The sequence below is a fragment of the Cherax quadricarinatus genome, unplaced genomic scaffold (assembly GCF_038502225.1).
Source record: "Cherax quadricarinatus isolate ZL_2023a unplaced genomic scaffold, ASM3850222v1 Contig1263, whole genome shotgun sequence".
Lineage (NCBI taxonomy): Eukaryota > Metazoa > Arthropoda > Malacostraca > Decapoda > Parastacidae > Cherax > Cherax quadricarinatus.
In genome coordinates this window covers 3852-18837 of record NW_027196289.1, presented here as the reverse complement: position 1 = coordinate 18837, position 14986 = coordinate 3852, and the positions used below count along the sequence as shown (strand labels likewise).

The window sequence follows — 14986 nt, the reverse complement described above, 5'->3', positions numbered from 1 at the left end:
AAAAACCAGTATATGAACCAGTATAATTATTACCTAGAGTTATTGTTTGATAATTTACCTGAGGCGTTTGACAAACAAGGGACTACGGTTTTTATTCAGGACAGTGTCATACCGTCAGATTTGTAGTTCAGTGGCTTAAGGACTGAAGTGAGGTTCTTTAATGACAAGCCAGGCGATTCCTCAGACCCAAACCCCATTTAGATCCTCTGGTCGATAGTGAAACGAACTTTACTGGACAAGGATATCATTTCCATCCCTCAGTTGGAGGCTGCTCTACATGAGGCATGGAATAATATACCTCCCCAAACCCTCACCCTCATGGTGAGTGAAAATCACATGACTCGCTAACCCACTCAATAGCACTCATTTGTGGTTACAACAATGTATATACTGCTTTTGGAGGCTAGTACACCAAATGGGAAGTAGAATGAAATTAGATCAGAGGCACCCACACCACCATATGTCCTCGGATCAATGTAAAACACATAGCTTTGCTGGGTGCTAGATTCTTGTTGGATTGAATGGTCCATTGGGTTAATGAGCCCTGTTTTCTTTACATAAAAGTCTCCCCTCTATACGTTAGGGTTTTCTATCGTCATTTAAAGGACACGATGTCCTGTGGAGGGTATAATATAATTGCCAGTGACTCCTATGTCAGACAATATTTATATACGTATATGACTGAATTTATTACTATTGCTACGTTAATTTCGTTTGTTACAATATCAATATTTGTGGAATTTTTCTAATGCTATAATTTTTCTAATGCTATAATATTCATCCTTCAGGCTGCTGTACCTGTGGGCACTTCCGGTACCTTCTCCTCTCTCCCTCTCACTCCAGTGAACGCGGTCCCCTGGGAACGTATTCGCGTGGGAACCCTCCTCTTTTCTGCAATTTTGTAAGCTCCTGATGATGTGCTGATTGCAACACGAAAGGCCTAAAGCTATCATTCTACTCCTCCCGTGGTTGTTTTGCATCTTGTATCGCTTGGTTTGCGACATTTGCTTAATATGAATACCATTTGCCAAATCTTACCCCAATTCTCTAGACTTTTTCCTTCTTATTCCTTTGCTGTTTCCTCTTACAGATCTGTACTTTTTAAGGCCCACAAAGCATCCTTAAAATTAGTATTTTTACGAAAGTGCCTCAGTGAATAGGTACTATGGAAATCACTTCTACAAAACAGGTTGGTCAATCTGTCGTCGACCCCATTTGATCAGCTCCACAGGTTAGTAATTACTTAGAATATTGATCTGCTTCAACACAAAAGGAAAATGTTATTTATTGAAGTTAGAAAAGCCAAACAAAACTATTTCAACGTAGTACCACCTGAGTGGCAAGATCATTTACATATATAGGGGACTGAGAATAATGAAACGGTAAACGGAATGTTGACGTACTAGGAAACTAAACAATCTCATAGCACAAAGTGGCTGGTCTCAACATGCTAACCCGGAGTTTGCTATTAACCTGTCGAATGTTGAACTTACTCGTGACCAGCAGACAACATTGGGATATGGGTTAACTAAGTTTCGCGCCTACTAGTGGGGGCACTAATTATGTTGAGCTTGCCAAACCCTTTTGCAATTTGGAAAAACAAGGGGACCTATCCCCTGAAACTTTTAATATCTGCAAAGGCATGGTATATGGAGCTGTGCTCAGACCTATGGAACCGAACTGTCCTCAAAGATTTATTAAGTCTTACCATGAAATAAAGAAAGATGCTCGACTTCATCTTACGAAAGCGGACATTGCAAATGTGATGGTTATTATGGACAAGGTAGATTATAGAATTAGATTATTAGAACACAGGGATACTTACGTACTCCTTAATAAGAACTCTTTGAACCAGGTTAATAGTAAATTTATTAAACAACTTAGAACCTTACTGAGAGGTAATGAGGAATTAAACAATTATCAGAGATATGCGACATTTCCTTACATGTACAGTTTGATTAAAACCCAGAAGTCCTGTTTTCCTGCCAGACTTATAAATAGTTCTTGTCAAAATGGTTGGTAAAAATATTAACTCCTTTGCTTGGCAACATTTCTGACGCCCATTTAAAAAACAATGTTGATCTCATCGACAAATTGAAAAATATCAACACGTCTAATGATTTTACACTTGTGAGTGTTGATGTCAGTGCGTTGTTCACGAGAGTCCCTGTTCCCGACTTGCTAGGATATTTGGAAGAAGAATTAGATGAGTTCTTAGTTTTTTGATAAAAATACAATTATTGAATTGATTAAGCTTTGTGTAGTTGATTGCAAGCTTGAGTTTGAGGGGAAATACTGTGCTCAAAAACAAGGAATACCGATGAGTAATCCGTTATCCCCTTTATTGAGGAATCTGTATATGGAATTTTTCGAGGCTAGACTGTTGAAAGATATCCTGCCATGTAGAAATTAAGGGAGCAGTCAGGTTCACGCGCGCGGTGCAAAAAAAAATCGAAATAATATGAAAATGGAGTTATTGTTACCAAAAAATAGCTGAACTTTCTGGCTACACTCTGGTATAATTATTATCCTTGTACGATGTTTCTAAAAGGAATTACAGCCATTTATAACAGGCATGGTGACAGTGCTGACGCGACATAGTGCGTAAGAAGCGCTGACTCAGCTTTGTTGACGTTTTTGTTACGTTTTTCCCCGTGTTATTTTTATCGTTTTCTTATATCTTTATGTCTAATATAATACAAATTCACCATCTGAGATCATGCCAGAGTGGGCGGAGCTAATATGATCAAGTAACCAATCAAGCTACCCTGGGTATATTGCATAACATGCCCGACACCTCCAGATAAGATAAGATAAGATTTCGTTCGGATTTTTAACCCCGGAGGGTTAGCCACCCAGGATAACCCAAGAAAGTCAGTGCGTCATCGAGGACTGTCTAACTTATTTCCATTGGGGTCCTTAATCTTGTCCCCCAGGATGCGACCCACACCAGTCGACTAACACCCAGGTACCTATTTGCTGCTAGGTGAACAGGACAACAGGTGTAAGGAAACGTGTCGAAATGTTTCCACCCGCCGGGAATCGAACCCGGGCCCTCCGTGTGTGAAGCGGGAGCTTTAGCCACCAGGCCACCGGGCCACCGCCATTATCAGTGATGAGAGAAAACGGATTTACAATGGTTAACTGTAATGAACACTCGTAGGTCGCGGAAAAAGTGTAAAATAAGGCGAATTTTTCGGGGAAGAAAAAAAAAAAAAAAAAAAAAAAAAAAAGAAAAAAAAAAAATTATTTCCCGGGCAGCGGGGGTGCCGCGCGCTTCGGCCTATATCTCGAAAGTAACTTATTTACCTATTTAGGGCGAATGCATCCTTATTTATGAATGAATTGACTTGATTTTCACAACAAACATAGGAGAATGATTGATTTACACGACCAAACGTACCTTTCTGAACTATCCCAAATATTTTTAGATTTATATGGGCAACAAGACCGACACTGTATAGTCCTTGTGGCTTAGCGCTTCTTTTTGATTATAATAATAATAACAAGACCGACATCATCCAATATGACAAAAAAGTTATGAAACTTATTTTTTTTTAGCATGAAGATAAGGTTTATTTTAGAAAAGGTACGTTTGTCATGATACCGTGGAGAAAGAGGGGGACTGTAAACTTCCATTCTTAGATGTGTTGATACACCAGGTTGATAGAAAGTTTAAGTTTACAGTATATAAGAAGGCTACCAATATGTGCTCATACATTCACTATTATTCCACCCATGAGACTAGAGTCAAAAGGAGTGTATTTCTTACTATGTTTTTGAGAGCCTAGAGTGTGCAGTCCGGAGTTCCTAGGACCTAGATGAAGAAATTAGGAAAATATTTGACATTGGCATGAAACTGCGATATCCTAAGATGTTTATGGAATCTACCTTGCTGGCAGCTAAGAAAACTTATTATAGGACAGAACCTAAAATAACACCTAAGACCAAGAATGTGCTGGATCTCCCATATAAAGAGAACTTATCTATCCTACCGAATTCTCTTAGAAGATTTAATATACACGTAGTTTTTAAAAATCACGGACTGTTAGAAGCATCCTGATAAAGAGTGCACCACAACAACGTGTTGGTGGTGTCTACAGAGTTGGTTGCAACGGTTGCAGCTTCTCCTATTTGGGACAAACTGGAAAGTTATTGGAGGTGAGAATGTCCCATCACCGTTATTCCATGCGTATAGCACAGGAGTCGAACGCGATTTTCAACTATATTAGAACTTGTAATAACCCTGAAAATTGGCTGGAAGCAAGAGTCATCTCTCCTTGTTCCTCCTGGCTTGAAAGGAATATTGTAGAATCGGCAATTATTAAGCATGATAGGCAGTCATTATACAATATTAGTGATGGGCTGTTCAAATTAGATGCATTTTTAGTTGAGGCAATAGTATACAGTCTAAAATTGGGCTCTTATACGTATGCATCAGACTGTCTTAAATGTGCCACACCGAGGAATTATGGCGTCTTTCCTGCAGTTTCTGAAGGTTGAGCCAGTGTTTGCCTCTGGATTGTGTGGGATGAATATCGGTGGCCATCTTGTCATTGCAGATGCCTCCCCTCAGTTTAAACGAGTTTATGTTAATGAGCCCTGTTTCCTTTACATAAATATACAGTCTCCCGTCTATACGTTAGGGTTTTCTCTCGTCATTTAAAGGACACGATGTCCTGTGGAGGGTATATAATTGCCAGTGACTCCTATGTCACAGACATATATACGTATTTAAAGTTATTGTTGCCATAGAGAAATATGACTGAATTTATTATTGCTACGTTAATTTCGTTTAGGTTACAATATAAATGTTTGTAGGATTTTTCTTATGCTATAATATTCATCCTTCTGGCTGTTGTGCCTGTGGGCACTTCTGGTTCCTTCTCTCTCCCTCTCTCACTCCAGTGAACGCGGTCCCCTGGGAACGTATTGGCGTGGAAACCCTCCTCTTTTCTGCAATTTTGCAAGCTCCTGATGATGTGTTGATTGCAACACGAAAGGCCTAGAGCTATCATTCTACAATATTTCGTCAGACAACTTAATTTCTCTTCTTATTTACAGAATATTATGGAAGTTTAGTCAAATTGCCATGTAAGATAACTGTAATTTATTGTGTTGACAGCTTGGACCAACAATGACATCATCTGATCCTCTAGTGGCTGCTCTCAGTAATAATCCGAAGCCGTACACCGTCCAGACTTTTAATAGTAAGTATACTTCAATGGCAACAGTGGCACTGCTGATAGTAACTACTGAGGCACTGCTCCAAGTAATCAGTGTATCTCTGTTGACAGTAACCACTGTAACGCTGCTACTTTCAACCACCGAGGCACTGCTGTTATCCACAATTTTAGCACTTCTATTCTACACCACTGTGACACTACTGTCCTGTACTGTCACACTACTATCCCATACAACTGTCACAATACTGTCCTCTACTAATGTCACACTTCTGTCCTCTACTCCTGTGTCACTGTTACCATCAGTCATAGTAACACTACTAACATATATCACTGTGTCACTACTACCATCACTGTATCACTACTAAGATAACTGTGTCATGACTACCATCACTGTGTCATGACTACCATCACTGCGTCACTACTACTACCATAACTGTGTCACTACTACCATCACTGTGTCATGACTACTATCACTGTGTCACTAATACCCTCCACTGTGTCACTACTACCATCACTGTGTCACTACTACCATCACTGTGACACTACTACCTTCACTGTCACTACTACCATCACTGTGACACCACTACCATCACTGTGTCATTACTACCATCCCTGTGTCACTACTGCCATCACTGTCACTACTACCTCCATTATGCTGTTATTACTACCATCACTGTGTCACTACTACCATTCCGTTTGTCACTACTTCCATACTTCACTGTTTGACTATTACAATCACTGTGTCACTACTACCATCATTGCAACACTACTACCATCACTGTGACACTACTACCATCACTGTGTCACTACTACCATCACTGTGTCACTACTACCATCACTGTGTTACTACTACCATCACTGTGTCACTACTACCATCACTGTGTCACTACTACCTTCACTGTGTCACTACTACCTTCACTGTGTCACTACTACCTTCACTGTGTCACTACTACCTTCACTGTGTCACTACTACCATCACAGTGTCACTACTACCATCACTGTGTCACTACTACCATCACTGTGTCACTACTACCATCACTGTGTCACTACTACCATCACTGTGTCACTACTACCATCACTGTGTCACTACTACCATCACTGTGTCACTACTACCATCACTGTGTCACTACTATCATCACTGTGTCTCTACTATCATCACTGTGACACCACTACCAACACTGTGACACCACTACCAACACTGTGTCATTACCACCATCCTTGTCACTACTACCATCCATTATGCTGTTATTACTACCATCACTGTGTCACTACAAGCATCATTGTGTAACTACTACCATTACGTTTGTCATCACTTCCATACTTCACTGTTTGACTACTACAATCACTGTCACTACTACCATCACTTTGTCTCTTCTACAATGACTGTGTCATTACTACCATCACTGTGTCACTGCTACCATCCATCAGTATGATGCAGATAATGGGCTTGATCCCATTACCTGACATATTATCCAACCTGTTGACTATGTCACGAACATTAGTTTCTGGGAAACACATGCTCTGTCTCACCTTCCTATCACTGTTACAGAAAGTACCCTCTTTATATATTACCAGTGAATCTCACACCTCATACCATCATATCTGCTCATTAAACCTTCGCTTTGATGTTTCCTCCTTTTTCTGAAAACTTCTCCCTACTTGTAACAGTTGCCTCTCAGTTCCTTACTGCTGGTAACTTGTTTCTCTTCACTAACTCCAACCACCTCACATACATTGTTATACTTTTCCCAGCGAATTTTCCGTTTCTTATTTTCCTAGAGTGGACGAATCTCCTCCTACAACACCTTGAACTCAGATTCTAAGACACTACAGAAGCAAGTCATGGTGCTCTGTTACACTCCATACTAATCATCCGAGACAGCTCAGGAGAGAGATGAGTTCTCGTCACCACTGACCACTGACAACAACACTACTACCATCGTAAACTGACACTACTACTAACACCCACTGTGACACAGCTACCAGCATGCACTGTGAAACTATTACCAACAACCAATGTAACACTATTACCAACAGCCATTGTAACATTTCTACCAACAACAACTGACACACCATTACCAACAGCCTTTGTGAAACAACTTCCATCCACTCTTCATAAACTTGCTATGACAACTGTAACAGTATATTCATAAAGATTTTATCTTACATTCCGTATAGTAACGTGTATATATGTATATATATGTATATATATATATATATATATATATATATATATATATATATATATATATATATTCTCTTAATATTTTTTTTAATTTGCAGTGTTTGCTTTGGGTAGAAAACTGACGATACAGAGGACAGATGGACAACCATTGTGTCTTTGTCAACTGCAGATTATGTTACACTGAGAGATACATCTGTTGCAGGTACATCAGAGATTTACATCATAGAGAGGTACATCACTGGGAAGTACATGACTGAGGAGTACATGACTGAGAGTACATGAATATGTATATCACTGAGGGGTATATCACTGAGAGGTACATCACTGAGAGGTGTATCATTGAGAGGTACATCAATGAGATGTACATCACTTAGAGTACATTACTGAGATTATATCACTTAGTGGTACATCACTTAGAGAATTCACTGAGATGTACATCACTCTGATGTTCATCATCTTGAGATACATCACTGACAGGTACATCACTGTGAGGTACATCACTGTAATATACATCACTGACAGGTTCATCACTGAGAGGTACATCACCCTACATCATGATGCAATGTGAGGTACATAACTATGAGGTACATCTCTTAAAGTTGCATCACTGAGATTCCTCAATGTAGAACATGTGGCACTGTCAGTTACATCTGAGATGCACTTCACTGAGGAATGCATCACTGTGAGGTACAGTGCTGAGAGGTACATCACGTAGAGGTACTTCACTGTCGATCATGTAACACTGAGAGGTATATCACTGAGTGTTCATCACTGAGAGGAACATGACTTAGAGGTACTTCAGTGAGAGGTACATCACTGAGATGTACATCACTGAGAGGTACATCACTGAGATGTATATGACTGACACATGTATCACTGACAGGTACATTACTGAGAGGTACAACAATGTGAGGTATATCACCTCTAATTATAACACTCTGAGGTATATCACTGTGATGTACATAAAAGAGATACATAACGCAGAGATACATCACTAAGAGGTGCATCACCGAGACGTATATCACTGAGGTACATCACTGAGAGGTACATCACTGAGAGGTATATCACTGAGAGGCACATCACTGAGAGATACATGATTGAGAAGTACTTGACATCTAGTTGCACCACTGTGAGGTACATCACCTCTAGTTACATCACTGTGAGGTACATCACCTCTGGTTACATTACTGTGATTTACATAAGTGACATATACTTTAATTTGAAGTACATCACAGAGTTACATCACTGTGAGGTACAACACATAGATGTATATTATTAAGGTACTTCATGGAGAGGTGCATCACTGCTAAGTACATACCTGAGAGGTACATCACTGCTAAGTACATACCTGAGAGGTACATCACTGCTAAGTACATACCTGAGAGGTACATCACTGATCTTGTGGCACTGAGATGACCATCACTTTCATCATATAACACTGAGAGGTGCATCACAAAGTACATCACTGTACATCATGTGGCACAGAGAGGTACAACACCGTGAAGTACATCAAGAACTGTGAGTTACATCACTGTTGAACATAAGGCACCAACAGTTATATCACCAAGAGGAACATCATTAAGAGGTTCATCACTTCCAGGTACATCACTGAGATGAACATGTGAGGTATATCAGAGAGGTATATCACTGAGAGGAACATCAATGTGATGTACATCACTGTAGCTCAGGTAGCACTGAGAGAGACATCACTGAGAGTGATATCACAGAGAGGTGCAGCATTGAGAGGTACATCACTGAGAGGTACATCACTGAGAGGTACATCACTGAGAGGTACATCACTGAGAGGCATATCACTGAGAGGTACTTCATAGAGATGTACACAATTGAGAGGTACACCACTGATAGGTACATCACTGAGACGCACACATTTGAGAGGTACATCACTGAGATGAGAGGAACATCACCTTACTTATATCACTGTGACTTACATCACTTTGATGTTCAACACCTCTAGTTACATCTCTTTAAGGTTCATCACTATTAGTTATTTGACTCTCACATACATCTCTTAAAGGTGCATCACTGAGAGGTACATCACTGTAGATAATGTGGCACTCACAGGTGCATAACTTTGAGGTACATCACATCTAGTTACAGTGCCATGAGATATATCACTATGATGTACATCACTGAGTGGTATACAACTCTGATGTACATCATCTCTAGTTACATTACTGAGAGGTACATCACTGTGATGTATATCACTGAGTGGCACATCACTGAGACATACATCATTGAGATGAGAGGTACATCACTGTAGATAATGTGGCACTCACAGGTGCATAACTTTGAGGTACATCACATCTAGTTACAGTGCCATGAGATATATCACTATGATGTACATCACTGAGTGGTATACAACTCTGATGTACATCATCTCTAGTTACATTACTGAGAGGTACATCACTGTGATGTATATCACTGAGTGGCACATCACTGAGACATACATCATTGAGATGAGAGGTACATCACTGTAGATAATGTGGCACTCACAGGTGCATAACTTTGAGGTACATCACATCTAGTTACAGTGCCATGAGATATATCACTATGATGTACATCACTGAATTGAATATCACTGAGATGTACATCATTGAGAGGAACATCACGTCTAGTGACATCACTGTGACATACATCTATCAGAGGTACATCACTGAGAGGTACATCACAGTGACATGCAACACTGAGAGGTACATCACTGTGATGTATATCACTTAATGGTATATCACCAAGAGGTAGATCAGTGAGAGGTGCATCACTGAGAGGTACATCACTGGTGTTACATCACTGAGAGGTATATGATGGAAAATGATGGAAAGGTACATTTAGTGGTACATCACTTAGAGGTACATCACTTAGAGGTACATCACTTAGAGGTACATCACTGAGAAGAACATCACTTAGTGGTACATCACTGATGGTACTTCACTCAGAGATACATCACTGAGAGTTACATCACTTAGTGGCAGATCACTGAAGGCACATCACTAAGAGGTACATCACTGATGGTATATCACTGTGAGGTACATTACTGAGATGTACAACACTGAGAGGCACATCACTGATGGTACATCACTGAGAGGTACATTACTTAGTGGTACATCATTGAGAGGTACATCACTTAGTGTTAGATCACTGATTGTATGTCACTAAGAGGTACATCCCTGAAAGGCACATCACTGAGAGGTACATCACTGAGAGAAACATCACTGAGAGGTACATCGCTAAGAGGTATAGCACTGTGACATACATCACTGTGACATACATCACTGTGACATACATCACTGAGATATACATCACTTAGTGGTACATCACTTAGTGGTGGATCATTGATGGTATATCACTGAGAGGTACACAACTGAGAGGTACATCAATGAGATAAGAGTAACATCACCTCTAGTTACATCACTTTGATGTTCATCACCTCTGGTTATATCTCTGTAAGGTTCATCACTATGAGTTACATCTCTGTGACATACATCTCTCAGAGGCACATCACTGTAGATAATGTGGCACTCAGATTCATCACTCTAGGGTACAACACATCTAGTTACATCACCATCATGTATATCACCGAGATGTACATCACTGAGTGGTATGCAACTCTGATGTACATCACTGAGATGTACATCACTGAGATGTACATCACTGAGAGGTACATCACTGACATGTACATCACTGAGAGGTCCATCACTGAAACATACGTCATTGAGATGAGAGGAATATCACCTCTAATTATATGACTGTGACATACATCTGTCAGAGGTACATCACTGAGAGGTACATCACTAAGATATACATCAATGATAGGTACATCACTGAGAGGTACATTACTGTGTGGTACATCACTTCGTAGTATATCACAGAGAGGTAGATCAGTGTGAGGTAGACCACTGAGAGTTACATCACTGAGAGGTACACAACTGATGTTACATCATTGAGAGATACATCAATGAGAGGTACATCATGGAAAGATGCATTTTGTGGTACATCACTTAATGGTACATCACTGAGCAATATATCACTGAGGAACATCACATAGTGGTACATCACTGTTGGTACTTCACTGAGAGATACATCACTGAGAGGCACATCACTTAATGGTAGATAAGTTATGGTACATCACTGAGAGGTATATCACTTAGTGGTAGATCACTTATGGTATATCACTGAGAGGTACATCATTGAAAGGTACATCGCTGAGAAGCACATCACTGAGAGGTACATCACTAAGAGATACTTCAGTGATAGGTACATAACTGAAAGGTACATTACTGTGTGGTACATAGTAGTATATCACTGAGAGTTACATCACTGAGAGGTACACTGATGTTACATCACTCAGAGATACATCACTTAGAGGTTCATCATGGAAAGATACATTTTGTGGTACATCACTGAGCAATACATCAATGAGAGGAACTTCACATAGTGGTACATCACTGGTGGTACTTCACCGTGAGATACATCACTGGTGGTACTTCACCATGAGATACATCACTGAGAGGTACATGACTTAGTGGTAGATAAGTGATGGTACATCACTGAGAGGTACATCACTGAAAGGTACGTCACTGAGAGGCACATCACTGAGAGGTACATCACTGAGAGGTACATCACTGAGAGGTACATCACTGAGAGGTACATCACTGAGAGGTACATCACTGAGAGGTACATCACTGAGAGGTACATCACTGAGAGGTACATCACTGAGAGGTATATCACTGACAGGCACATCACTGACAGGCACAACACTGACAGGTACATCACTGTGACATGCATCAAAGACAGGTACATTACTGTGTACATCACTTTGCACATTTCTGAGAGGTACATCACTGAGAAGTACATCACTGAGATGTACATCACTTAATGGTACAACACTGAGAGGCACATCACTGATGCTGCATTAGAGATACATCACTGAGAGGTACATCATGGAAAGATTCATTTAGTGGTACATCACTTAGTGGTACATCACTGAAAGGTACATCACTGAGAGGAACATCACTTAGTGGTACATCACTTAGTGGTAGATCACTGATGGCATATCACTGAGAGGTACATCACTGAGAAGTACATCACTTAGTGGTAGATCACTGATGGTACATCACTGAGAGGTACATCACTGAGAGGTGCATCACTGAGAGGCGCATCACTGAGGCACATCACTGAGGCACATCACTGAGAGGTACATCAGTGAGAGGTACAACACTGAGAGATACATCACTGATAGGTACAACACTGAGAGGTACATCACTGATAAGTACAATACTGAAAGGTACATCACTGAGAGGTGCATCACTGAGAGGTACATCACTGAGAAGAACATCAAATTGATGTATAACCCTATAGGTATGTCACTGTTGTTCAGGTAGCACTAATAGGTACATCTGTGAGAGGTACATCATAGAGAGGTACACCATTTCGAGGTACACCACTGATAGGTACACCACTGAGAGATACACCACTGAGAGATACACCACTGATAGGTACACCACTGAGAGATACACCACTGAGAGATACACCACTGATAGGTACACCACTGAGAGATACACCACTGAGAGATACACCACTGAGAGGTACAACACTGAGAGGTACAATGAGAGGTATATCACTGAGAGGTACATTACTGAGACGTGCTGAGAGGTACATCATTGAGATGAGAGGAACGTCACCTCTACTTACATCACTGTGACTTACATCACTTTGATTTTGTGGAGAAATTTTCTCCAGGAGGGGGTTATCAGCCCCCTTCATTCCCTTTCAGCCCAGAGGGGCCCAGCCCTCTCAGAAGGGGCAAGCATCTTGCTTACTGCTACATTAAATAATTGATTCCAGATGCAGTAGGGGCATGTGATATGGTTATGTGGCTCTTTGCCAGAGAACGTTGTTGCAATTAATGTAGTTTAAATAAGAGACAATCATTCTCTTTCCTTAGCAGGACAATTAAAGAAATGCTGCTCCCACTTTATTACCATATTAAAGATGTACATTGTTGTCTGTGCTTAAGATAGCAAGAATCAAGCATTCTGCATTTCTTCATAGTGGAAGTTTGGCAAGGAGGGGAAATATGCTAAGTCAGCTTTTCCTTTATGGTAGAGGGCAAGCAAGGTGGAGCAGGAGACGTCTGAGGTTAGATTGCTTTTGACCCTGTTGGGGGACACATTGATGCTGGGATAACTAACAAAGACCACTGATCCGCGCGTTTTTCGCATAAAAGTATCTCGAAGATCATATCAAGTCACAGCTAAGTGTGATCAACTTCTTTAGTGACATTATAGTGAATAAAACTTGATGAACAGTGTAACAATGAGGGTTGCGATCTTAACAGAGTATAGCATGACATTATTCAAAGAACATTATTCTTCAATCAAGACACCGATACCCGGGAGTAAGGGTCCGATACACAAACCCAGGTAAGTCTGTTTAGTGTGTGATGATTCCATTGACTGCGCAGTTAAGAACTCTGTACGCTGAACAGATTATCATATACCTCGGTGATGAGCGGGGTTTTTAGCCCACACACGTGAGTATTCCAGTCAGCAATCAGTTTCTGAGATATGCTGACTTAGTACCCTCTTGGGATAATTATATTCACCCATAATAAATTATTTTCCAGTCCGTGAGGTTGCCGAATAGGCAGAACTTGCGATCTTGGCTTAAATAGCAACGCTCATCTTGCCATATAGGACAAGTGAAAATTTGTGTATGCAATAATTTCGCCAAAATCATTCTGAACCTAACGAAAAAAATATATTTCACTGTGTTTGTTTAGTATTAAATTATTGTAAACAAATCTAAAATATATTTAGTTGGGTTAGGCTAAAATAAATTGTTCTTGTTATAATAAGGTTAGGTAAGTTTTCTAAGATTCCTTTTGGTGCAAAATTATAAATTTGTACATCAACATTAATGAAAAAAATATATCTTTAAACGTATAAGAGAAAATTTTAGAAAGGACTTAATTTTAAATGAGTTCTTGCTAATTGACCAGTTTTACATATTCGGCACGACATATATATATATATATATATATATATATATATATATATATATATATATATATATATATATATATATATATATATATATATATATATATATATATTTCAACAAGTCGGCCGTCTCCCACCGAGGCAGGGTGACCCAAAAAAGAAAGAAAATCCCCAAAAAGAAAATACTTTCATCATCATTCAACACTTTCACCACACTCACACATTATCACTGCTTTTGCAGAGGTGCTCAGAATACAACAGTTTAGAAGCATATACGTATAAAGATACACAACATATCCCTCCAAACTGCCAATATCCCAAACCCCTCCTTTAAAGTGCAGGCATTGTACTTCCCATTTCCAGGACTCAAGTCCGACTATATGAAAATAACCGGTTTCCCTGAATCCCTTCACTAAATATTACCCTGCTCACACTCCAACAGATCGTCAGGTCCCAAGTATCATTCGTCTCCATTCACTCCTATCTAACACGCTCATGCACGCTTGCTGGAAGTCCAAGCCCCTCGCCCACAAAACCTCCTTTACCCCCTCTTTCCAACCCTTTCGAGGACGACCCCTACCCCTCTTTCCTTCCCC

General features: G+C 40.1%; 1 protein-coding gene across 1 annotated transcript in view; it reads left to right on the top strand.

Moving 5' to 3' along the window:
• The window catches only part of LOC138851622 (uncharacterized), a 36157-nt gene extending 26872 nt beyond the window's left edge, over nt 1-9285 (top strand). Inside the window, exons 4-5 of the mRNA XM_070080924.1 lie at nt 5126-5210; nt 7470-9285. Coding sequence (XP_069937025.1) covers nt 5126-5210; nt 7470-7555 — 171 coding nt within the window. The 3' untranslated portion in view covers nt 7556-9285. The remainder of the gene's footprint in view (nt 1-5125; nt 5211-7469) is intronic.
• Nucleotides 9286-14986: the final 5701 nt, after the last annotated feature.